Here is a 26,185-nt window from a genome sequence, read left to right on the forward strand (position 1 = left end):
CCTGGGAAAAGCTTGGTTGGAGGAGTTCAGCCCATAAGGTAGTTTGCCTCCACCACGAGATGTGCCTAATGTTTTATGGGTAAACTGTTGACAGTTACCGGAAAGACATTAGCCACTAAAAGGATGTTAGCCACTGAATAGTAACCCGGCCTTATCCTTCATAGCAATGCAGCTGAAATCATCATTTGTGTAACGTTTCCCACTAGTTAGTGATTGACCCAAGAGATGAAGCCATACCTGTCTTGCTCAACCCTCTGTTCCAGAAAGGTCTTGGCTAAGACCTTTGGGCATCCTCCTACCCAAAGCATCCCTGAAATCCAGCAAGGCAGGTCTTGGAATTCAGCCTCCTGGAGGGATGATGATGATAACTGCACATTCCTTCCAAAAGATTTGCCCCCTGTGTTTCTCCCGAGGCCAGGTTGCTTCCTGCCTCAACACGTTTCACATCTTTCCCTCGGATTCCCTGAATTTGGGGAAGCAGAGTCGGCTCCTTCCACTTGCTCTCCCCATCCCCACCATCCCTCCCCTGGGGAGCCTTTGACTAGAAGATGAAAAGGTAACATCACTGAGAAGGTGACATTTAATTGGAGGGTTTTGAGCTAAGGAGCAACATAATTTGTATTTTAACATTATCAGCCTGGCGATTGGGAATAGACTGGAAAAGGCAAGAGAAAAACAGGGAGACTGGAGCAACTCAAGTGAGAGATGATGGAAGTGAATTAGTTAACTCCTGCAAACTTGGTGACTTAAACCACACAAGTTTATTCTCTTACACTCTGGAAGCCAGAAGTCCAAAATAGGTTTCACTAATAGGACAAAACTAAGTTGTTGGCAGGGCCGTATTCCCCCCAGAGGCTCCGGGGGAGAATCTCTTTCCTGGCCTTTGCTAACTCCTAGAGCTGCTTTTGTTGCATTGCTTGACTCATAGCCCCGTCTTCCATTTTCAAGGCCAACAGTGTAGCATCTTCAAATCTTTCTCTGCTGTCCTTACATCATCGTCTCTCTTCTGTGTTCAACTGCCCTCTGCCTCCCACTTGTTATTGAAGTAGGTCCCTCCTCCTAGATTATTCTGGATAATCACACCTGCAGTTTCTTCTGCTACATAAGGTTTCCAGCAGTTCTCAACCCGTGGGTCGTGACCCCTTTGGCGGTCGAATGACCCTTTCACAGGGGTCGCCTAAGACCATCCTGCATATCAGATATTTACATTACGATTCATAACAGTAGCAACATCACAGTTATGAAGTAGCAATGAAAATAATTTTATGGTTGGGTCACACCATGAGGAACTGTATTTAAAGGGCCAGAAGGTTGAGAACCACTGGCTTATGTGGTCATGGGGGTCCAGGGATTAGGACCTGGGTATCTTTGGGAGCCATTATCTACCCTATCAAAGGAAGCTTGGACCAGGATAGAAGGGATGAAAATGGTGAAAAATGAGCCGGTTCTTGGATTTGTTTTGGAATCAGAGTCAATTGGGTTGCCTTATAAATCATACGTGGGATATGAGAGAAAAAGGAATCAAAGAACTTGCCAAGGCTTTGGCCTCAGCAATTGTAAGAAGAGTTTCCATTTATTGAAATGAAGGGCTACAGGGAAAACATTGGGGGGGGGTAATGATAGATTGATGTCAGAGCATTTAGGGGCTCATGGACATATCAAATTTGCAATGCCTCACCCCAATGGGCATGTTGAAAAGGCCGCTGGATATATGAGCCTGAAGTTGAGGAGAGAAATCTATGCTGGAGGTATCAATTAGGGAGCCTTCAGTGTGTCTTTAAAGCTTCGAAATCGAATGAAATCATTAAGTGTGTGAATACAGATAAAAAAGAGGTCCAAGGACTGAGGCATGGGGGGCTCCAATGGTTCAAGTTCAAGGTTAGGGAGATGAGAAAGAACCAGCAAGATGAGAGACCAAAAAAAAAGAGTAGATGGGGAGGTAGGAGGACAACCAAGAGAGGGTGGTGTCCTGGAGGCCAGGTGAAGACGAGAGGCAGGGACTTGGGGTGGGGCACACCTCGCCCAACTCTAGCACCTGGCACCTCCCCTCACCCCAAAGCACACACCCACACAAACACCCTCCAGCATGAAAATCAAGCCGGAGCCCTAGAAGATAAAGCCTGCAGCCTCTGGCCTACACGCCTGCAGACATGCCTCTTTGATGTGGTAACAGCTGTGTCTTGTCTCTAGACCCCATCTCCCTTGCCCATCTGTGATTCCCAGGGGGCCAGTCTGTCACCTGTTTCTGGCAAAGGAAAACATCTCAAGCAGCACGGTCTCCATCTGCTTGCTACCCACTGCGCCACCTGGCCCTGTTATTGATTGGGTGCTCAGATCATTAGTTCCTGAGTGGAAAGCAGCAGATGCACTAATGTCACCCAGAGGGCCATCCCCCCAGGAGTCCTGACTGCCATTCTGAGCCATTGTTTTCATGCTTTAAACGAGGATGTTCTCTTTAAGTAGCCCCATTATTTCAGGCATATGATACACCCATCCAGTTCTCAGAATCAAATGGAAGGCAGATCCTGCATTGTGCGGCCTACACCAGACATCCTGAAACATCTACATAGCCAAGCCCGTAAGGGTCTCCCTTGTCTCCCTCCCATTCCTCCCTCCCCTCCGCTTCCTTCCCTTTTCTTCTTTCTTCTCTTTCCATACCCTACCAATTCCCCAGGAGTTTGAACTCAGTATTTATTTAGAACACTGGTTCTCAAGCTTGGTTGAATATTGCAGTCACTTGGGGGATTTTAAAAAAACTGTTGATGCCTAGGTCCCACCCATTCCCTGAGATTGATTTAATTGGTTTTGGGTGTGAACTGGGCTTTGGGAAAATTTAAAACACCTGAGGCGATTCTAATGTGCAGCCAAGTGTGAGAACCAGTGTCTTAGGTTACCTTCAGAGTAGTGAACCCCAGGGCAGCATTCTAAAAGCTATGGCAGGAGGGGCTGGGTCTACCTCCAGCTCCCTGCCCTGCCTCTCCCTAACATTCCTGGTTTTTATAGGGCAGTTTAAACCGTGCCCCTTTACCGGGTCTGAACACCACCGATTGATCGGTGCAGCAAGTGGCAAAATGCTCTAGTTTTCCAAATGGCATGTTCCCATGGGGCCCTGATATTTTACACCCACCTTTAACTTCTCTTCAAAACGTCCCTCTTAGGGCACCTTCAGCCGACTTTTTATTTCGGCAACAACAGAGCTCCAGTTGCAACGCTAGCTCCAGTTGTCAGCAGTGGCAGAAGTAGGGTAAAGTGGATGGAAAACCCAAGGGCACAGGCACATGTGCACGCACACGCACGTGCACCCAATCACGTGCATGTGCACCCAATCACGTGCACGGGCACCCAATCACGTGCACATGCACCCCATCACGTGCACGGGCACCCAATCACGTGCACCCCATCATGTGCATGCACACACACATGCACCCACACGAACATAATCAGTGAATTGGACTTAAAGTGGAATCCTGCTGGTACAGAAATCCTCCCACAGTGCTCCTTAATGTCTGTCGGTGTCACTAGTTTGGAGAACTGTAAGAAGAAACCTGGGTCCTTTGCTGCCAAATCCAGGTCTTGCTCAATGAGCTGCCTTGCTTAGAAGCAGCCGCCCTCCCCTCCCTACTCCCCCCACCTGGGATCCTTAATTGGCAAGATCTAAGCAATACTAATTCGCCCAGGCTAGATCCAAGTCTCTCAGTGCCATCACTTTCAGACTCTTTGAAAACAAGAATTGGCCTGAGTTTCCAGAAAGCTTAGTAATATGTCTCAAGAGCTTGAAATGTGTCCAGTTCAGATCCTTTCATCTAATTATTTTACTTCTTATCCTAAAGAAATAATCAGAGATGTGGTAGGCGGCTTATGTATAAAGATCTTCAACAAAGTCTGATGTATAACTGCAAAAAACAGGTCACTGCACACTTTCTATTATTCAAGGTGGGTTTAATATATCCTGCCATATCATAGTGCAGCTTGACAATAGAGGACACAGACTGCTGAAGCTTCATCTTTTCAAATAATTTTAGTGATGTAAGAATATGCTCACAATATAATGCTAAATTAAAATGCAGATAAAGTGATTTGTTTTTCAGTGTAATCCAATTGTGGATATATACACTTATTTGTAGAGAGGAAAACAAATTTATTATGGTTATATTAGTGGTTTTCTGTGTGGTGTGGTTCTGATTGTTTTTTTCTTTTTCCTTTCTTTTTCTTTTTTTGTTTTGTTTTAGTTTTCCAAGCTTCTATTATTGTCTATAGTCAGGATAAATTTTAAAGGTTATTATTTTTTTAAGGAAAAGGTTTCATTTCTCATATGGCAGCAAGCTCCCATCAAAGGCTGACCTCAGAAGTGACCCCATTATAATCTTCCTCCTATCACTTCCTCTGCACACACCGATGCATGACAAGCTCTGCACCGCCCCTGAGACCCTCAGCAGCTTTGACTGGGGTGAGCAGGGAGCATTCTAGCCCCTCTCAGTAGCCCACCGGGGGGCTAGGGCTTTTCTTGCTGGACAACGGGATCTGTGTTGCCACAGGCTGTCCACCATAGGACTATGTGCCATTCATGCTATTCGTCAGCATTATGAACTCAACAGGAGCCTCAGGGATTGGCGAGATCGTGCCCAGGCATGCAGAACCACGCTTATTCATTTAGTCGAGGGGTATTTATTACGCATATTCTGTGTGCCAGGCGAAGTTCTCACTCATTCCACTAACACTGTTACGGGTTGTTACTTGAAGGAGCTGACTGATGGGGCTGAGAAAGCAAGTGTAGGACTAAAGCTTGGGGTTCCACATGGATGATACCTGCACCCTGCTAAGTAGTTGCTTGGTAGGGGCTTGGGGTCATGATCTCACGAAAGGATTTCTCTCTCTCATTTCCCCTCTCTCTCTCTCTCTCTCTCTCTCTCTCTCTCTCTCTCTCTCTCTCTCTTCTAGATGGAGGTGATTGTTGGGGACTTTGGGATTGTGGTGGTGCCCCGGGACGCAGCGGACACAGACCGAATCATGAATCACTCCTCACTACTCCGCAAATACAAAGTGAGTTCTCCATCTCCCTGCTGGTGTAGCTCTGTGATGTGGCCCTTTTCTGCAAGGTCAGGGGGTCGGGGTGGGGGGAAGGGGGTGGGGTGGGTGGCTGGCAACCTATTCTCTTTGCTCTGTCCCCAGAACAACATCATGGTGGTGAAGGATGACATCAACCATCCCATGTCTGTTGTCAGCTCAACCAAGAGCAGGTACGTTTGACTCCTCATATGAGGAGAGAATGGGGAGCAGCCAGACCAAGGCTAGAGCAAAACTGCAGAAACCGAGGGGGCATCCCTGGAGCCCTTTTGTACCTGTGGGTGCCTTCCCGCCATAGCCCCCCGGCTTGTGAGAGGGCACCTTCTTCTCCATCAGGCTCCTGTAGGGAAGAAAGGAAATGGTCAAGCAGAAGAACCCCGATGAGAATCATTCTCACGGATCACGGATCATGGTGCAGAGAAACACAAAGGAAAGAGATAATAGCTAACATTGAAATGCCTACTGTGTGCTTGGGCTGTTCTAAGTGGGTTTCGTAATGAATCATTTAATTTTTGTAATAAATGAGATAGTTATTGTCTACATTTTGTGGAAGAGAAAACTGAAGAACAGATGGGTTTAAATCGCTTGCCCAAGGTCCCTCAGCTAGGAGCTGGCAAAGCCAGGATGAAATGGAGTCACCAGGTTGAGGGAAATTGTGGGCACAAGAGGGCATTTCCTAAGAGGGATTCCACTTACTTAGCCTACGCAAAGGCTGGTTATGGGGCGTTGGGTACACCCTTTCCCTGAAAGAGAGTGGGCAGACCAGTCCTCCTGCCGGCTTCAGGGAACCATGTCGATCTGACTCCCATCTGTTCTCACCCAGGCTGGCCCTGCAGCATGGGGACGGCCATGTTGTGGATTACCTGTCCCAGCCCGTCATCGACTACATTCTCAAGAGCCAGCTGTACATCAACGCCTCGGGCTAGCAGCCGCACAGCCCTCCACCGCGCTCTCCCCATGACCTCCGCCAACACACTGGCCCCTCCAGTCTCTGTCATCCCGTTTCTCTCCGGCCTCTGTTTCTCCATCTCTTCATCTTGACTGTTCTCCCCGTTCGCCGGCTCAAGCCCCCACAGTGTGGGGACCTTCAGAGACCCTCGGCATCCCTTACTCCACAGTCATCTTTGGACAAACTTTCCTCTGGTCTCCGGGTTGGGGGTGGGTGAGGGCGTAGGGGTGGGAGTTGGGGGGAAGTGCCGTCCTTGGAGATGTGCTGGTGGCCATCTCCCAGCATGCTCTAGAGAGTGGCTCTGGTGCCCATCCTCCCAGCATGCTCTGGGGAGGCAGCTCTGGCTCTCGCCTTCCCAGCATGCCCTTTACCACAAAGGGCTATTTTTTTCTTTTCTGTTTTTTTGTTTGTTTGTTTTGTTGTTTTGTTTTGTTTTGATTTTGATTGTTGTTGTTCACGCCTCATAGAACTTGGATGAAATCAGTGTCCGTGATTCTTCACGTCTGTGGTCTTGATGCATTCCTGTGGAATCGATTCCCTGTGATGGGAAACTGTGGCCAGACTCAGCACAGTGAGCATGTGAGGGCCACACCCAGGGAAGGCCAAGCCACCTCCACTTCTCCAACACCCACCCCCGACACACACCTACCCTCACCACCCACCCCCACCCCCTACAGCAGCAGCAGCAACAGTCTGGGGGCAGGAGTGAGATTTTCAGGTTCTGAAACCTGGGAGGCAAGTCTGGGAACAGTAGGGATTCTTAGAAGAATTTGAGTCCATTTCCTTTGTTTCAGACCATTTTTCCTGAGGCTCTGGGCCTAGGTCACACAGAGCCAGTCCATCCCCATTTCCCGGTGACATCTATACAGTTACTCCTTCAGACTCCTTCAGTGGGTCTCCTGCCATTCCAGGCATTTCCAATCACCATCTCAGCCAATGGAGGCCATACCTAGCTACATCCTGCACCTGAGAAGAATCACATATGCAAGGCCATTGTATCCTAATGATACAGTCATTTCTGAAGAAAAACATGATAGAAATTCACTCCCTGGGACCTTTGCTAATTGCAATTATTACCTGTTTGGCTGGGACATGTCTCTGTCATCATGTGAGTCCAGGATGACGCAGGCGAAAGCAATTGGTTGCCCTGGTGGCAATTGATGATCCTTCACCCACTGGAGCTGAGGTGACACAGCCTGAGGGCAGTTCTTGAGAAGCAGAGCCTTGGCCTTGTTGTTTGGCCTTGGTCTTATCTCCTTCTGAGCCGGCAACCATTGTCCTCACCTGGAGAGATCTGCCTGGTAGAGGAGTGGGTTCACAGAACAGAGATTGTGAGGGACATCAAGAGCCACTATAGTTCCATCCATTTTCTCCCTAATTCCCCACCTTCCTCCACCGCCCCTGGAAACAGTGTTGGCAGGCTCTGTTCTTGTTGTTCAGGCCCCGTGCATGTCCTCCTTGGAGACCAAGAGGAAATTATTTTCTCGTGCCCTGTGTCTCTCATCCAGTCCCTGGCTCTTTGGTTTCCGATTGTCTCTGAGGAATGGTCCCTGAGCAGCAGGACAATTTTATCAAAATCTAGTACCAGCTATGGCCCAGGAGGGGTTGGGGGAGATCTGGTCCCAGGAACAATGGTCTCCACCACACGCTTCATATCTGCAGCATCCTTCAGTAGTCTCCAGACAGGGAACTGGATTCAGCAGAAGAGCATCCAGGAGGGCTATTCCTCTTGGATTATGGAAATAATCTCCAGAGGAAGGAAGGAAAGATTCTATTCTTGGGTCTTAGTGCTCATGGCTAAGGATCATGGATTCATAAGTGAAAAGAACTTTAGACATTAGTTGATCCAACATTCTCCTCTAAAAGATGAGGGAGCAGAGAGCCCCTGAATTAAATGGCCGGTCCCAAGTCACACAGCAAGTAGAGAGCCCAGCAAAAGGATGTTGTTTCCCGGACCCTTAGGTTATCACATCACATGGCCTCTGCCTCTCCAGTTCCCATGCTACTAACCAACTAACATGTAGTTTCTACTCTTCTTAGCCTTTATCTGGCATCTTTCTCTTAAATTATGTCTGACCCAGGTGCTGCCTATATATGGCTTTGTATATGGCAGTTCCAAGGGAAAATGTGATGGTGAGGAAGGCTATAGCTAGATTTCCCCATAGAAATCAAGAAATCTCAACAGCTTGGAGGAAATCCTAGAAAGTAACTCTCTGAATCCAAGAAAGAATTGCTTTGTGCAAAGCTTAGAAAGACCCAGAATGCTCAAGATGACACTAGTGTTGGAGGGAGGGAGACAGAAAAGCCTTTGTCTAGGCAAAGAAACAGGAAAACGGGGAACTGGGTTCCCGGGGTGGGGGTGGGGGCATGGCATCCTCAAGGATATGGAGTTTACCGATAGATTTTATTATGAGGACCTACAGGAGCAGACCCGAGAAAGACAAGATAACTTTAGTCTCTTTAATCTTTGTTACTCGGCTGGACTCTGGTTAACCAGTTAACTGGCACATGTCCAAAACGGAAACCATCCCCACACGCCACGATATTTTGAATTCAATTTAAAAAAATCCGCCGCTAGCATCTATAGACACTTATGGCGTACAAACGGTTAAGCCCCATTTAGTTCACATCCCATGAGAGAGAACGGGCTACTCCGTGCACTCAGTGCGGGGATGAGAAGACTCAGGAAGGGAGAGGAGATGAGCTAAGGAGAAAAAATAGAAGATTTCTAGGAAGAAAAGGGGGCAGGTCTTATCTTGGTACATCAGAGGGATCTTGTTACAATAGCTTTACAACAAGGAAAAGTGAATCTCCTTTTGGGTAGGATTGCCCATTGCCCATTCTGCCCTGTTCTTCCTTTGCTAAGGGGGAGGTCAGAGCCTCTCTCTCAGTCCGGGCAGGACAGTGTGGCTGTGACCCAGCTAATGTCAACACCAGAACGATGATTCAGTTTGAACTAGTGCCCCAGGTGCCGATAGGCTAACCCATCAGCTAACCTCCAGGCTCTGACTTCCCCTTTGGGGTCCTGCTGCTCCCTACAAAGTCCAGCTCAAGGCTGGCATGGCTCCAAGACTGTGAGAAAGGGCTGGGCTGGGGTGATCATACCAAGAGGGGCCTGGAGCCGCATTTTCTGTCCGCCAATAAAAAATGTTCCTCCCATTTTTCTGAAAGTGGCTGATATGAGTAAGAACAGGCAGGAGGGAAACCCTCTGTGTCAAGGACTGTCTCTTCAAGGAATGGCCCTCAGGCTCGGGGGGTGGGCGGGGGGCTCTGTGCTGCTAGCTGGTACCTCATTTGCCACCCCCTCCCCCAGGCAGCCTCTTGCTTTCATTTTCCCTGAATGTACATAGGAACAGGGGAGGGAAGTCTCTTACTGAAGTGCCTGAAACCCAGAGCTGGAGCTTCTAGAGACACCGTTCTTCCGGTCTCAGCTTGGCCTACCTTTCCCCGACGTTCTCTGGTCTCATGCTCCAGCTTCTCACAAAGAATAAAAGAACTTACTGTTCTAATGAAGGAGAAAGCGAGACCCAATAATCAATCTACAGCAAAAGGCAGAGAATTACAGGGAGAAACAACTTGTATCTTAACAGCCCAAATCTATTCTCCCAAACTACACACACTCACACACACACACACACACACACACACACACACACACATGTTAGGGGACTAAGAAGCATGTTATATTTTATTTGTCGAAAATCAATCAGTGGAGTATGAAAAGCTCAGGATCTCTCCCACGGCTACTGCGGGAAGGCCAACAGAGATGGAAAGGGTACAGCTCATCCAATCAGGACACCTTAGGAATAGCCTTGTGGTAAAGAAGATGAAGATGCTTGGTTGAATTCATCCAATCCGCACCTTCCTATGGCTGCTCAGTGAACTCAACGCGTGGTTTCTCAGTTGTGTGTGTTGGGAGTGTCCTATTAATCTGTGCCAGTTCGTTAGGACTGAGTTCCACACGTTCCCTCCTCAGTCCCAGGGCCCAGAACGCAGCTGGATCCAGGAGGTCTCAAGGATTGGCATGGGGAGGGGGAAGTTTTTCTTTCTTTTTTTTTTTTTTTTGAGTCACTTTTTGGTCACTGATTTGGCCATTTTAAGAGCAAGATTTGCTTTATGGAAACCAATTCATTCACAAAACCTACATTCGAGTTGCAACACCATTTCACAGTGAAATATTTTGAGTGAAATTTTGTTGCTTAGAATAGTCACAGACGAATGTTTTATCAGCAATATGTTTCAATTATGTTAATAAAGAAGACAATGCTACTGGAGTCTCTTGTCTTGGTCTAGAATCTTCTCTGTGGGTTGCAGTATATATCACTTTTTCTTCACAGTCCTACTTGACAGGTGACAATAGCTGTAAAAATGTTCTTGGAGCTGGAGATTTTCTGCCTGGTTTAGCTGATGCCACATGTGTAATATGAAAGTATTTACAAACACACCCAAGGGTCAGAAGCAGGGAAGAATTCATTAGCAATTTTGTGAATTGTGCCTAAGTTTTCTCAGCTAAAAGAAATAAAATAAATTTTAGATTCTATCTAAATCTGCATAGTCTGGTATTGGTTAGCTTTGACTCCTTAATGAAGTTAGTTCTTTATGAAATAAAAATTTCTAAAAATTACAAACTTAAATAACTTTTTGGCATAGAAGATCTTAAGAGAAAAGTTGCTAAACTCACACATTGTCTTGGCAATGTAAAAAAGCAATAAATGAATAAGTTGTTAATTGCCCAATCCTGCTTTAACTCTTAGTTCAATGTCATTTTTAGTTGTGACATACACACGGTACTGGTTTAGGTCTAAATGGTGATTGTTATGAGCTTATCCCAGCTGTGATTCAGAAGGTGAAATAGTAATTTCCTGTTAGGTCAGCTCAGTTAAGGCTTAGCTATGTGTTTGTCAGATTAATTGTGGTTATTTTTTTAAAAATCATTTTAGTTCTTAGCATTTTTTTTGTTTAAAATTGAGATTCTTTTTTTTAAAAAATATATTTTATTGATTTTTTACAGAGAGGAAGGGAGAGAGATAGTTAGAAACATCGATGAGAGAGAAACATCGATCAGCCGCCTCCCGCACACCTCCCACTGGGGATGTGCCCGTGACCAAGATACATGCCCTTGACCGGAATCAAACCTGGGACCTTTCAGTCCGCAGGCCGACGCTCTACCCACTGAGCCAAACCGGTTTCGGCTAAAATTGAGATTAATGAGCTTCGTGTGTATCCGTGTGAGTTTGGTGGCATAGGATAATGATGCTCAAAACGCCTTGTAAATTGATGACTTGTATTTATGTTTGCTATTTTGGCACAAAGCTAAATACTTTTTTCTCTGTCCTAAAAGTATATAATGATGAGGGCTTGTTTAAATGAAGGTATAAACACTGATTTGATCTGCTAACGTTCACGAACTTGTCAAATAGGTATTTTAAATATGAATGAACATATACGAACACATTAACATTTCTTCCCACATGACCCATAAATAAGCTTCAGATCTTGGAATTTCCTAGGAAGTTTCACGTAGTCCATAGTGGAACAAACGCAGAGAACAAACAACAACAGTCTCTGCTTTCCAGGTGGGAAAACGGAACCACAGCAAGAATCCATAACATCGCCATGACGATGCAAAACATTGAAAGATGACACGATAAACATATTCCTGGTCCTTGAGACTTGTTCCAAACATTGGACATGACTGAGTATCTTCCTGCCCTTCCCCCAGCCTCCCAAGAGTACTGGAAGGAAACCACATCCTGGGATAAGACCAGAAATACATCTGCTAAGAAGTTCTAGTCCATGGGCAGTTTTATTTCTACTCCCATCTCCATACAGAAATCCCTGTGAGTCAAAGTAGATGATGATGCGTGTACTAGTAATTGCCTATCGTCGGCACAATTCTCCAGAAAACTCTCAGTGGCGAAGTATAAGAAAGTTTTCACTACAAATTACAAGTACTGATGAGAAATCAGAAGGAAAAAGCTCCCTCAATATGGCAGGGTCAGGTCAAGTCTGGCAACAGAGGCTAAGTCCCAGGTAGGCTGTCTCTGAGTCACATGGCCTTTCTCTCTTCTCAGGGATTACTTGTCAGGAAGACATTCTTATGACACAACAATCTATCCCACTGAGGAGTCTTTTAAGATTGCATGCTCCTTGGTTAGTAAGTCATTGGGTCCCTCACGAAGTTCCCTATTGTATGTACTGCCTAGCCCTTTACTCAGCAGAGACAGAGAGCCAATCACTAACGATGCATTCTCCCCTTTTTAGATTGTCCTATATTCCCCAGTTCCCTGGTAAGTTAGATGTGAATGTGAGAGAAAGTGACTTACAGCCCCTCCTAGGCTTGGCCCACAAAAACCTTCCATATGTCTCCCTCTTCCATATCTTTTTCTCCTTCCACCCACTGGAGTGGAGATGATTGTCAGGGTAACCCTAAAAGTCACATGTTATAAATGGCAGGGCTTCTGGAATGACTACATGGAGGGCCAGCCTACCAACTTTCTCCCCATTCAGCATGTTATGGGAACAAGAAAAACATCTATTGTGTTTGAGTTACGTACATGTTTAGGTCTATGTGATATAGTAGTTAATCTAATAGAATACACCTTCTTTTCTGGGCACTAGTTAATTAAAGCAATGTGGTTGAGTGTGTCAAGACAGGATTATCGGTTCACTCCCACAGAAGGTAAAGCAAAGTGACCAGACCTGTCTGTACCTGGCAGGGGCAGGGAGGGTCAGGGTGGAAAGGAGCAGAGTCCTTTTCTCAGCCACTTGGGTAGATGGCCAATTCAAGATCTTAATTTATTATATTTTAATGTATTGGAAAGCAATGTACCACAAACTACTGATTTTATCTTTATAGCCAATAAAAAGACAAAAATATTCATTATAACCCCTACCTTGCTCAGGGTGTTCCAAAAATAAATCCTTCTTCATGCTTAGGAGATAGTGCCAGTGAAATCTCACAAAATACTCTCGTGGTTGGAAAGGGCCAGACAGATGCTCAGAAAAAGGACTTAAGGAGGCTGACTCTAGGACTCCTTGCTCTTTCTGTGGTTTTGTTTCAGTTTCCATGGTTTTGGAACCTCCACCCCAGGCTTAGAGTTTAACAAATTAGAAATTGACCACAGGCATCTAAGAATTATTCTTTATTAAAAACATGTTCCCGAAAAGCCAACGAAATACAGAGGTGAGGCAGTGCCCACGTCTTCTGAGCTGAGGTGGAAGGGCCTCTGGCTTTTCCAGCAATTCCCACTGGTGTCATGACTCAACGGTCTGTTGCAATAGGTTGTGGAAAGGGGCAGAGGGACAGCTGGAATACAAAGACGTGTGCACAACCCAGAGCCGTCTCAGCTTTGCCAAAACCCAAGTGCCCCCAAGGGAGTGTCTTGCAACATATGTCCTGTTGAGAAAAGAGGCTGCAAACCAGGGGGTGATTGCAATAAACACCACTTGTGACGAACAGATTTGTAAGTTTAAATTTATTTTTTTGAATGTCTAACCTCCTCACTAGACAATCAACTCTATGAGGGCAGAGACTGTGACCATTGTACCCCAGCCCCTGGCATACAGGAGGTACTCAATAAATATATGTCGTAAGGATGGATGGATGGAAGGGTGACTTTTATATAGCTCCAGTGTGAGTAGGAACATTCTCTGAGAGAGAGAGAGAGAGAGAGAGAGATAACACATGGGTGCAAATAATTTTTAATGTTTGAAGTGGGACTGAATTGGGACTAATACATCTTCTAGATGATATTGTACTTCTTTCAATGCCCAAGTTACATTTTTTTATTACTTTGAAACCCAAAAGTGAATTCCCAGTGTTTGCTTTGCTAGTAGGAAATGCTGATAGGGTGATACTGTGGCATCATCAGGAGAACAGATGCCACGCTCAGGTTCAGAGGAACTTGAAGGTAGCAGGGCACGGCAGGCATCATTGCCCCAAATGGGCCAGGCTTGCAGCTCCTCACTCCATCACTGCTCTCTTCTTCCAGCTTGAAAGTGGAGTACATGCTTGTGTACTGGGTGGCAAGTGGGAAGAACTTTGGTCAACAAGAACACTGGACACTAGGAGTCAATAGTATTTTACTGGCCAAAGTATGACTGGACTTCACTCTCTGTTCTGACATTAGGAAGAATTTTATGCATGAGCCAAGTTAAAATATTTTCCTTTGGTCACATTACTCAAAGAATGAATGAGCTATCCCCCAGCAGCGCTTGTCCATACTCCAGGACTCAGTTTGCGCCTATTCTGAGGCAATCATCTGCCCGTACATTTTGTCCTTCCATCCAGTCTACCCTTGGGATCCAGGTCCTTGATCAGTCTCCTACTCAATGCTATTTGCCTCATTATCCAGCATCAGAAAGCAAATAGCATCACGTTGGTGCAATAAGACATTTGTCTGGCCCAGGTCTCAGGGATGGAATCAGGTTCCGCTGACCTGAGCATGCCTTTCAACATGTTCAGACGTCCACATCCCACCCCATCCACTTGAGATAGCTCCTGAGCCCTGAGGTCTGTGTCCCGAGAACCTCAGTTGAGAAATCACTACGGCAGCCTCACTGTTGCTCAAGAGCCTGGGTGTTATAGCAGCCTGGGGGCAGGTTGTCCCGAATGTTCTCCAAGTTTTTTACATCAGCCAGAATCCCATCTATGCTCATCTCCAGCGAACGGAGTTGGCCTTGCTGGCGACGTGCCCTTTCTTCCAGCTCCAACATCAAGGGCTGCAACTGGTTTTTGATCTGAGTATTGGCTTTGAAAAGCTTCTGCTCCAATAAAACCAGCCCCTCTTCATCCACACTGCCAGGCTGGTCTATTGGAGGGAATGAAAAAGGAGTTTAACAGAAAAAAAGCTATGGGTTAGATCCCCTTGAACCTGCATGGCCCTTCTGTCCCTTTAACTAATTCTTCTTTCACTTGTCCAGAGCTAATAATGTGCCATTCATTTATTTTTAAAAGGCTTATTTTAAATTACAAATAATCCAGAAAAAGTGCTGAGAGCACTAGCATAGTTACTGTGTTGTAAACAGTCTAATTCTGAGCTCTCCAGTTAAGCAATATGAAGCTTGGAATTCTCTTTCGATGTTAGGGTCAACAGTTCATGCTCTGAAAAGATAGGGGCTGAAGGTCATATGGGACTGATCTCCTCCGAGGATCAGAATCCACCCCTAGTTATGCTTTCTGAACCACCCGTAGGCATTATCTTGCCGTTTCCCACCGAAGGACCTGTAGAAACTGGCTGGGCTTGGGGCTTCAGAGAGGCCAAGGTATGTTTTGCTATGCGGAGGATGGATTCCAGCTGGTAGGAAATGATGCACGATTTCCTTCTGGCCTGAAACAGTGGGACTCTAGCTAGATACTGGTTTACTTCCAATATGAAACATAGTCCCATTTGTTCAGGTATGTTTACCCCGAAGCAATCTAAAAGTGACATCAGCATGAAGGGCACCAGGCCAAACTCATTTGGCTTGAACAGGTTTGAGCTACCCTTGGGCATTTCAAAGTCAAGGTCAGGTGGCCTCACATATCTAAGCTGAGTGACAGTGTTCGGCTGCATGAGTTTATTACACCTAGAACAATTCAAATGCGATTGTTCCAGGACTGAACAGAGCAAATAGAGTAGAAACAACACCATCACAAAAGTGGACCAATCCTTCACCGGGGGCAGGAGAGAAATCACGAATTCAGGGTCGGTCCCTATGGCACGCAGAGAATGTTAAGTAAGCTTGGGGACAAAATAACTATGTCCATGGGGAGGCAGCATGAGTTACTCCAAAACAGCAGGAGTGCTGGAGGCCAAGAGACCTTGTTCAGAACACTAAACAAAGCTGCTAAAATCTCAACTGGATCGCATTTTTTACCCTTACAGGGTATTTTACTCTTTGGGGCCCTAATGGGGTCACGAAGCAGACCCATAAGGATAACAACACAGATAATATTGGTCTCTCAGGGTGATGATGATACTCAGGGCGATTGATCCATTTTTTTAAAAAATATACATTTTATTGATTTTTTACAGAGAGGAAGGGAGAGGGATAGAGAGTTACAAACATCGATGAGAAAGAAACATCGATCAGCTGCCTCCTGCACACCTCCTACTGGGGATGTGCCCACAACCCAGGTACACACCCTTGACCGGAATCGAACCTGGTACCCTTCAGTCCGCAGGCCGACGCTCTATCCACTGAGCCAAACCGGTTAGGGCTGACTGACCCATTTTTGTTACAGTGTAGCTTCTACTCTATTTAAAGTTGTCCCATGGAACGAACAAAGTAGAACTAGGCCTTTTCCAGAATGTGGCTGGAGTCTAATCAAATACCTAGTCCAGAATGTCTGCTGTAGTCCAAGCTTGATCAAGCAGGCCAAATGGGGGCCTGAAAACAGATCTACCTAAATCTAGAATTTTAATTCAAATCAGATGTCTTTTGGACGGTTCTGTGGAGAAACCTGATTTGTTGCCACACCGTGCCATCTAAACTATTTCATCCTAAAATGTTGCAGTATCTCCTGGGCCTACCACCTTTACACTTCTTCTGGGTTATCTACCAGGCAGCTCGAGTTGCCGCCGCTGCGCACATCCAGGTATAACTGTGGTTTGAGGAGGGACACATAGCAGAGTCAGCAAGTGATTCTTGACTTCCCAAACGGGGAGAAGCTTCCCCCTCGCCACTTCCACTGCTTCAGAGAAGGCTCCATCATCTCTCTCCCTAGCTCCTTCACCAATCTCCTGAGCAGCCTCACCCTGTCTTCCGTCTAACCCGCCTTAGCGCTCCTCTGCACAGCCGCCCAGGGATCTGTCTGAAACATGCAGTGATGACAGTATTCCTCTGCTTAGAGCTGTCCACTAGCTTCTCAGAATCAAGGCCAGAGTCCTTAGCAGGACTTCCAAGCCATTCACATCCTTCCTCCACTATTTACTTTGTGATCCATGAGACATTATTAATCAACCCGAGCTTCAATTTACCTTCCCTATAAACATTCAGCTCTTTGACCTAGAGACTTTCACCTCTAAGAGCAAATGTGCTCAGTAACCCATCTTAGAGATGCTAACGAGCAGAGAGTCCAGAAAAGGTACAGTATCTGGGCCTGGACAAGGCTAAATTCCTGATACCCTTAAGGAAAGTTGAGACTCCCATTCATCGGGACTCATGGTTAGTCTTCTAGAAAAAGGCATGGAGTATGGGACTGGAGGCTGGGGGATACTCCTACCTATTAGGTGTAGGATGCTGTCCAAGTTGTCAAGTGTATCTTGGATCGTAACTCCAGCATTCTTGGCTCTGTTATTAGCTCCTTGGGCTTCTGTAATCACCTAAGGAAAAACACACACAAACTCGTCTTGAAGGGTGTTTTCCATATTGGCAAGTTTGAAAGGATCTCCCTTGGAAAGCTGTGGGAACTCACCATCTGTACGGCGTCCATATCCATGTCAAACTCCCGCTCCTTCCTGGCCAGCTCTCCTTCTACTTCTCTCATCTCACTCCTCAGAGTGGCCAGTCCCTTCTCCATGGCCAAGGCTCCATCTGCTGTCACATTGGCTTCCAAGTTCAGACTCTCTATCTCCTGGGAGAAGAAAAGGAGCCAGGGACGGAAGGAAAGAGAGGGGTGAGGCACAAAAACATTCCAAAGACAACTGCAGAAAAAATACAGATGCAGCGAGGCCCTGACAGACTGAAATGAACAAGGAGAGAGTCAGACATGGGGACACACCCTTTCCAAAGCTCTGCCTCAAACTAGTTAATTTGGGGGTCTGTGCCTGGGGACTATGAGGGTCAGCACTGAGACACTGCTTCCCTCTTGGGGCACGGCTCACCAAATGGTGGATGCAATAGGAACGAGTTGGGATGACACAGAGGGTGGGAAACTCATCTCATTCTCTGTCATGTTCCTTTGCTGCCTTAGTCCTTTGCATGACTTTATTCCCCAAGAGAGTTGAGTACGAGGTACAGAGAATGAATGGGCTACAGCTTTGAGTTTTGTTTTCATTAGGACAAACCTTATCAACATCTTTTTCAATAGCTATTATTAAGCACCAAATTGCAGATGTCTCTGTGTTAGAAGCCATATAAGGAAGGCACATGAAGTTGGTCTCTACCCTCAAGGGACCTCAAATTAGAGATTATTTTTGCAAGCCATCAAGTGGTCCAAGAGTAAGGCCAGTCTAAATATCAAGAGTTCGCTCCAGCCGAAGCCGGTTTGGCTCAGTGGATAGAGCGTCGGCCTGCGGACTGAAGGGTCCCAGGTTCGATTCCGGTCAAGGGCATGTGCCTGGGTTGCGGGCACATCCCCAGTAGGGGATGTGCAGGAGGCAGCTGATTGATGTTTTTCTCTCATTGATGTTTCTGGCTCTCTATCTCTCTCCCTTCCTCTCTGTGGAAAATCAATAAAATATATATATATATATATATATTTTTTTTTTAAATATATTTTATTTATTTTTTACAGAGAGGAAGGGAGAGAGATAGAGAGTTAGAAACATCGATGATCGACCAGCCGCCTCCTGCACATCTCCTACTGGGGATATGCCCGCAACCCAGGTACATGCCCTCGACCGGAATCGAACCTGGGACCTTTCAGTCCGCAGGCCAACGCTCTATCCACTGAGCCAAACCGGTTTTGGCAATAAAATATATTATAAAAAAAAAAAAAAAGAGTTCGCTCCAGGCTAGAGTCTAGAGTTGCATCGGCTTTGCAGAGTCATGCTTAAGTAATAGCTATGAAGCTCTCTTTCTGCTGAGAAGCACTCCTAGCGGAGCACTTAATGTATGGGTTGTAAGCGTCACTAATCTCTCCCCATTACTAAAAGCTCCTGGAAGAGAAGGAGTGAGTCTTTCTCATCTCCATATGCCCAGCCAAGCACAGCCTGGCCCACAGTGGAAGATAAATAAGTGGAGCTTACATAGAACACAGAGACAAGGAACCTAGAACTCTAGAATGCCATAATCTTGAGTCAAAACATTGATGATCGTTGTTATGAGTTGAATTGTGTGTGTGTCCCCCAAAAAAAGTCCTAGCCCCAGCACCTCACAATATGAACTTATTTGAAATGGGGTTGTTGCAGATATAATTGGTTAAGATGAGGGCATACTAGAGTGAGCCCCCTAATCCAATACGACTGGTGTCCTTAATAAGAAGAATCAAAGACACCTAGGAAGAAGTATCCCATGTGATGATAGAGGTAGAGACTGGAGCGATGCTGGTACAAATCAAGGAACACTAATATTGACAGCTGCCACCAGAAGGTAGGAATGTTTCTACCCAGAGTCTCAGAGGGAACATGGCTCTGCTGACACTTTTATTTCAGATTTCTAGCCTCCAGAACGGTGGGAGAATACATTTCTATTGTTTTAGGCCATCCTGTTTGTAGTACTTTGTTACAGCAGCTCTGGGAAACAAATATAATCGTCTATATAAAAACAATCTTGTGTGGGGGTTTTTCATGGTGTTGTCGAAAAAGGGAGTTGAAAATAGAAGATTCTAGCACCCAGTCAATGATGGACTGTGAGTCAACCAACAAAAGGGGTGCCCCAGTGGATCTGGAGCCACCATGGGCCCTGTAGGTGAAAAGGGTCCTTGAATGCTTTGGAATGCTCTTTCCCATTCCACCTGAGCCTTGTGTTTGGAGCTGCTCATGCTGACCAGCATCTCGATTTCTCTTTACCTGTTCTATCTTGCCGGTGATCTCGAGGGCCTCCCTGGCTGCGTCCTTTGCCCTCTGGGCGTCAGCAGCAGCAGTGCCCAGGGCTTCCTCTGCTTGCTGAGTCTGCTCACTGGCCTCGGCCACCTTCTGGCTGATGTAAGACAGTCTCTTCATGGCCTCTTCAGCTTCTGCTTTTCGGTCTCCAACCTGCAGGTCGAACTCTGAAATGAAGGTAAGGAAACATCACCTTGAAGATGAAAACAAACTTACACAACCAACTTACAAATGAAGATGGAAGGGGCTGAAGTTTTTAAGAAAAATTCCAGAAAGAGTGTTATTACTGCCTGGGAACGAGATGGGGAGAGGGAGTTGTGGCTATTGTTCTCTCTTATCCAGGAGAAAGCATCTTAAAGAAGGCCTTGAAAGGACCATAATTTGTCCTTTGTGCGGAGGAAATGACACTCAGCCTACCCGGGTCCCCATCCCTGCAAGAATCTTAAGACCCCAAAGCAAATCAGAAGCAGGTGGGATCTTCGAAGCCCCAAGTTTCAAGCCAGAGCCTTAAACTCGAAGCTGCCACTGACAGCAGTTGAGGGTTGGATAGGGCTGGATTTTCTGTGAAGAATATCCCAGGTCTTGAGGAATTCTTTTGGTGTGTGTTTTGTTTTGTTTTTGTTTAGTGAAGAAGCCTGAAACTTAACCAAAGCTCTAAGGCACAGACCGAAATTTCCTGGGATCTGGATGCTGTGACAAAGCTTGCCCCATAATCACAACAAATTGACCTATCCTGGAACCAACCAGGCTACAAGAACAAGAATGAAAAGGAAACATATCTGTACGGTAGTTGGGTGTTGGATCTGTGAGGGACCTTACAGGTCACTTAGCTTAACCTTCTTCCTTCAAAGAGAAAGCTGGGGTCTGGAAAGGCTTTGTGACTTGCTTATGGACACCCAGCCAGCTCAGCCTGGTCACAGGGTCCGGCAGAGATCGGAACTCAAGCCTTATGACATCTAGCTCAATTCTTTCCCCTGCATCAAATATTAATGAAAGCTTTTCCTTTATAAAGTTATTTATTATGTGTCTATGAATACTCCCAATGTACCTATCACTTAGCGAGATATATGAGGATTCAAAATAAAGCAAAGTCATGGTTGCACTTTAAAAATGCTCAAGGGACCGGAGCCATGAACTACTCACCTCTAAGGTTCTTTAAGATGCTCTCAACTTCATAAAAAGTGGCATTGCCCATACTTAGTGCTTCTTGGGCTCTGCTTTTAGCAAGGTTGGCCCGGGAAAGTAGCTGAGCTGATTGCTATAAAGTGGCAGAGACAACAAGATGAGCGTAAATATACCTGGGAAGTGCGTTCTGCAAGCAAAATCGTTTCAACACATTTCTCTTTGTGACAACAGAGTGCTGTGACTCACCCGAGAGTATAGTGGTGCTGGAGCAAACCCCTGCACAATCTGGGACAAAGCAAACACTATAACCCAATCACCCAAAAGGATCCCATTCAGAGAACAGTCTCAACTCTAGACCACTATCAGAGATAAGAAGTTTTGCAAATCATAATTTTTAACTCTGGATACTTCCTGAAGCCAAGCTAGCTGACAGAGCTGGACCAAAATTGGACCCACAAGGCCTGGGTCCTATTCCTAGATTTGAGGGCTGATTCAGTGGGTGAAGTTGAGCTAATTACATCAAGGTCTCTATATCTTAGTTACTTCCTCTGTATGCAGTGGTACCATGATCTTTTAGAGAGTTTCTATCACCACCCCCCCCATATTAATTCACACGGCAGGCATTTAATGCATGTTTGTTGAGTGAGTGCATTAAAAAGATACCTGTCTCTCATTCTTCCCATTCTGTAAGAGCTGCCGGGTTTCTTCTTCCCAGTTTCCCAGATTGCTCTGCACACGCTTGAATTCATCCATATGCTTCGTCACCAGGCTTGAGAGAGAATCAGCTTTTTGTCTGATCCTCTTTGCTTCTTCCTGTGAGCAAAGGAAGTAAGTCAACTCTCTGCTCATCAGTTACCACACCCGTCTTCTTAGGACCGGCCATCATTGTTTGAAAACAACAATAACATGGACCCAAAGTCTAACAAGCACAATGCCAAAGCAGGCCTCCCCCCCCCCCGCCCCCCGCGCCCCAGGCATCAAACAGGTCCTCTTTTTAAAACTTATTGTTAATTGTAGTTGACATATAATATTATATTAGTGTCAAGTGTACACCATAGTGATTCCTAAAAAGTGATCACCATAATATGTCTATTAATCATCTGTCGCCATACATTGCTATGAGGATATTCGATTATATTCCCTATGATGTATGTCACATCCTTATGACTTACTTTCTAGTTGTAAGTTTGTACTTCTTAATCCCCTTCCCCTTTTCCACCCATACCACCATCCTCAAAGAGGTTTTGTGTCTGTTTTCATTATATTTCATGTTTTATCACACACACACATATATGGGAACATTTTTGTGGGAAGCATTTAGACTGCTTTTTGTGGTAGGTAGAAAGCCAAATCTTCTTAATCTAAGTTTGGAATTGATGACAGAAATAACAAAAACTGTGAACAGAACACATGTCTTTTGAGTGGCTATACATAGTATTATAGATTTCACCTAAATTTAAGTATCAAATTTTATCTGTAATAATATCCCAGTTTTCAACAGTCCCCCAAAGTAGGGAAGAGATATAAAACCTTTATCCATAAATTGGTTCAGGATGTGAGCCGAGGCCTTTTCAAATACCAAGATTGGGATTAAAGAACAAGGACATGGATAATGAGAAAGATACATACTCCTCCTAACCTAAGCAAGAAAGGTCAGTATTGACACCAAACTGAATGACTGAATGATATGATGGAACCACCCCCCAGAGAAGAAAACAGCAGGGCTTCCGCTCATCAGCGCACAGGTGAGCTGTCCTTACCTGCAAGGACGGATCAGTGACTCCCTGGAGCTGAGACATGGAATTGAGAAGGCGGAGACTATGTTGATAAGACTTATCTGCTTCGATGTCAGTTTCAGTGGCTTCCCTGGACAACTGCTGAGCCAGAGACTTCGTTTTCTCCAGTCTACAAAGGGGAAAGAGAGAGGAGTTTGTGAGAATTCACTCTTTTTATTAAAAGCAAAAACCCATCGTGTTGTCTTAAAAGTATGTGATTGGAATGACCATGAATGCCAAATGAGGTTATGTATCAAATATGTGCTCCTCTACCATCTAAACACAAGCCTTAAAATTGATATAGATTGGCTAAGGACAATTCAACCCATTTCCCAATTCTTTTTTTTAAGTCATTTTTTGTACATGAACACATATATGAATCTCTTATTTATTTTTAAATGTATTTTTATTGATTTCAGAGAGAAAGGGAGAGTGATAGAAACATCAATGATGAGAATCATTGACCAGCTGCCTTCTGCACGCCCCCTACTGGCAATCAAGCCCACAACCCAGGCATGTGCCCTCGACAGGAATCGAATCCAGGACCCTTCAGTCTGTAGGCCGATGAGCCAAACTAGCCACGGTGTTTCCCAATTCTTGATAATACAAATATATTATTGTTATATCCTCCATTCCACTAGGTGGATTTACTCACATCCTTTAATCACCTCAGAGGGTGGCCATATCTCCAAGCATGCAATATCTCAAGCAAAACACAAATTTTACTTAGATTAACCAACAACTTTTTCTTCCTCCAGCCTTAAAGGTATCTGTTTTGCTCTAAAGTAAGCCTTTCATTCTCTTGTCCCTCTTAATATAAATATATTTTTTAAAGAAACATAGTTTGCATTATGCCCCAACATTGCAGATGACATTGGTCCCGTGAGGACCCGCTGAAACATACTTTCCCACAAGCCCTTGCACCACGGAGCCGTCCAGGCTGCCGCTGCCGCCTCCTTCCCGAAAAGCCTTTCGCGCCAGTGACAGAGCTTGTTTGGAATAATCTTCAGTTTCCCTTGCCAGTTGCTCCATGTTCCTGGCTGACTCCTCATGGCTGAAAGAATTAAAAATGAATAATTTGGGTTTTCATAGCAAGAGCCTCCTTGAGGCCCTTTATTTAAATGAAGGGAGAGGAGCCCGGGAACTGGTTTGGCTAGAAATGCCAAACAGAATTGACCCAGTTAGGTGGAATTAGAGGGACTGTCAAGAAACAGGAGGTGTTCTGCAGGAGTAGCCTCGTGTCATCGACTTTTGGGTGATCTTTTCCATTTATGGCAAACCCAGGAGAGGCCTGGGGTGGGGCTCAGGATGGCTGGGAGCAGTAGTGAGGGGATAAAATATTGCATGTATAAGCTGTTTTCTGCAGGGGGAAAACCAAACAAAAACACAAAAACCCTGTGTCTATTTCATTTAGGATGTAACCTCTTACTCACATGCTACAACTCTAAACTGGGCCATCACCAGGGGGGACAAAACCAATCAGTGAAAGTCCCCCACATGCTTTTGTCCTCCTGGTTTTGGAAAACGACAAAAACAAACTCTGAGGCAGCTCATGCTACAAAACCCCAAGCCAGTCCCCTGTGCAGACTGAATCCCATGTGGGATCAGCAGAACACGCTACCCTGCTGAGCAGGGGGCTCTGGGCAAACCTCTGCAACATGGCGGCACAGGCAGGCAGGAGGGAGGAGCTGCCTGAGGTCATGGGGGCCCAGCAGAGCTGCTGTTCAGGGGGAAGGCCTCCTCTGCAGACTCAGCACCTCCCTGCCCCCCACCCCCAGGCTGGCAGAGGCTCATGCTCCTTGTTCCCAGGCTCGCTGTGGGAGCCTGGGAGTCCCTCAAAGCTGCAGCGTGTTCTTTTCCAAGGGCGGATTCATTTCTTGGGGCCCAAGGACTCACATCTGACACACACCAAAGCCATGTCGTGAGTCACAGAAAAATCCGGGAACACCCTGACCCCCAACTTCTGCCAAATGACCATGTCTAGTGGCCACCAACTTATCAAGGGAAGTGGTTAAAAAATGAGCCCAGAGGTTACGAATATGGTGCTTGGGGAGGGAACGCCCTGCAGTGTTGCTCAAGTCTGGCCTGGCGGAGATGGTCTGAAGCAGGGGTGCCCTCTGATCATGCTCACCTGTTTGCCAATCTCATGGCCTCCTGAGCCAGACTTTTAAAGTCATTTGGTCCCACGTAGTGGTCTGGGGATGGGATGTTCTGTGAAAAAGGAATATCGGTTAAGGATTTGCCCTTGGTCATGAAGCCTAACCAAGTTCGCATCTTCCTGGCAGAACCACTTGTCATTAGCCACACGGCATTCTACACCAGGCAACACAGAGTCCCAAGTGACCATGGTCATTACAATTAAAAAGAAGTAAAAAGAAGAAACAGTAAGAATAATGTTGAAATTTGTGTTCAAAATAAATCTGGATAGGTAGAGATGCATTAAAAATATACATATGTTTATATTTTCATATGTATTCAAAGTCCAGTAGACTATATATCAAGTTATAATGGTGGTTATTTCTTAGTAATGGGATTACAGGGGGAGGGGTTATTTATTTTCTAAATTTTCTACAATAAATTTTCCTCAGTATAATAATCTGATTGTCTTCTAATTTCCTTTATTCATCTTCCACCCACCCACTTATATAACTGCCACTTTCCCTTCTTTATTCTGAAATAGAAGAGTGCTCATTCAAATTTCTCCCTCCTACCATACTATAAACTACATCAAGACAATCATACTGACCATTTTTTCCCTTTACCTTATTTTTAAAATTTTCCCCCATCACCATTTACCCCTCATATACCCTCTTTCACCTCCACCCAGCCCCACTAGCCACGATTTTTATTTCCCATTTTCAGGACCATGTTTCCATGCCCTCCTTCCTTTACTTTGCATTTGTTCTTTCGGTTGTTTCTTCATTCATTCCTGCAGCAAACATCACAGCCACACACTGTGCTAGGGGCCTGAGAATGTGAATATGAACCCAGATCCTGCCCTCTGGGAGCTAACAAGCTAGAAGACAGGGAGAGAGAAGGGAGAAGAGACAGGCCCAAGAGGAAGACATGGTTAGCAGGAAATGAATCAGGGAGAGTAACATAGCGCAGTAAAATGGGACATGGGGGAGGGGAGGACGCTAAAGAACCCAAAATCAGGTGTGACTGTTTCAAGGGACAGAAGTCCAACTCTCTGCCCGATGGACGAGGAAACCCAAGAAACAGCCAGTGAGCCAGTGATGCCTGCGGACGGGTCCCCGACACAGCCAGGTCTCAGCACCCTCAGCCAGCACCACCTACCGTGCTGCGCAGAGAAGACCCGCTCTCCTCCACGCTCAGGCGCATCTGAGTGATGAGCCTCCGGGTGTCCTGAACTCGATTCTGATACTGACTGCCCAGGGCCTGAAACCTCTCCACCGTCATCTTGAGCTCATCCAGGCGGTTCCGGTAGGTATTTTCTTGGCTCCTTGCCTTGTCCAACCGGAGGCTGAGAGACCGCATGGCCTCTGGACAGCAACAAGGAAAGGGAGGATGAGCTTTTTTGACGTCAGCATGGTGATCAATGATTCTAGAGGGCTGACAAG

The 26,185-nt window shown here is 45.8% G+C and overlaps 2 protein-coding genes across 3 annotated transcripts in view; one reads left to right on the forward strand and one right to left on the reverse strand.

Annotated features, from left to right (window-relative positions):
- Positions 1 to 8,570, forward strand: part of NMNAT2 (nicotinamide nucleotide adenylyltransferase 2) — a 103,854-nt gene extending 95,284 nt beyond the window's left edge. The window contains exons 9-11 of the mRNA XM_059674577.1: positions 4,939 to 5,040; positions 5,170 to 5,237; positions 5,888 to 8,570. Coding sequence (XP_059530560.1) covers positions 4,939 to 5,040; positions 5,170 to 5,237; positions 5,888 to 5,990 — 273 coding nt within the window. The 3' untranslated portion in view covers positions 5,991 to 8,570. The remainder of the gene's footprint in view (positions 1 to 4,938; positions 5,041 to 5,169; positions 5,238 to 5,887) is intronic.
- A 2,629-nt stretch (positions 8,571 to 11,199) lies between these two features.
- Positions 11,200 to 26,185, reverse strand: part of LAMC2 (laminin subunit gamma 2) — a 60,328-nt gene continuing 45,342 nt past the window's right edge. For both annotated transcript variants that reach the window (XM_059674576.1, XM_059674575.1), the window contains 10 exons: positions 25,902 to 26,107; positions 24,736 to 24,815; positions 23,509 to 23,658; positions 22,590 to 22,734; positions 21,493 to 21,642; positions 20,848 to 20,962; positions 19,672 to 19,871; positions 17,415 to 17,573; positions 17,223 to 17,322; positions 11,200 to 14,826 (listed from right to left, as the gene is read on the reverse strand). In XM_059674576.1, the coding sequence (XP_059530559.1) occupies positions 14,573 to 14,826; positions 17,223 to 17,322; positions 17,415 to 17,573; positions 19,672 to 19,871; positions 20,848 to 20,962; positions 21,493 to 21,642; positions 22,590 to 22,734; positions 23,509 to 23,658; positions 24,736 to 24,815; positions 25,902 to 26,107 (1,559 nt within the window). In that variant the 3' untranslated portion in view covers positions 11,200 to 14,572. The remainder of the gene's footprint in view (positions 14,827 to 17,222; positions 17,323 to 17,414; positions 17,574 to 19,671; positions 19,872 to 20,847; positions 20,963 to 21,492; positions 21,643 to 22,589; positions 22,735 to 23,508; positions 23,659 to 24,735; positions 24,816 to 25,901; positions 26,108 to 26,185) is intronic.

The sequence above is a fragment of the Myotis daubentonii genome, chromosome 18 (genome assembly GCF_963259705.1).
Source record: "Myotis daubentonii chromosome 18, mMyoDau2.1, whole genome shotgun sequence".
Taxonomy (NCBI): Eukaryota; Metazoa; Chordata; class Mammalia; order Chiroptera; family Vespertilionidae; genus Myotis; species Myotis daubentonii.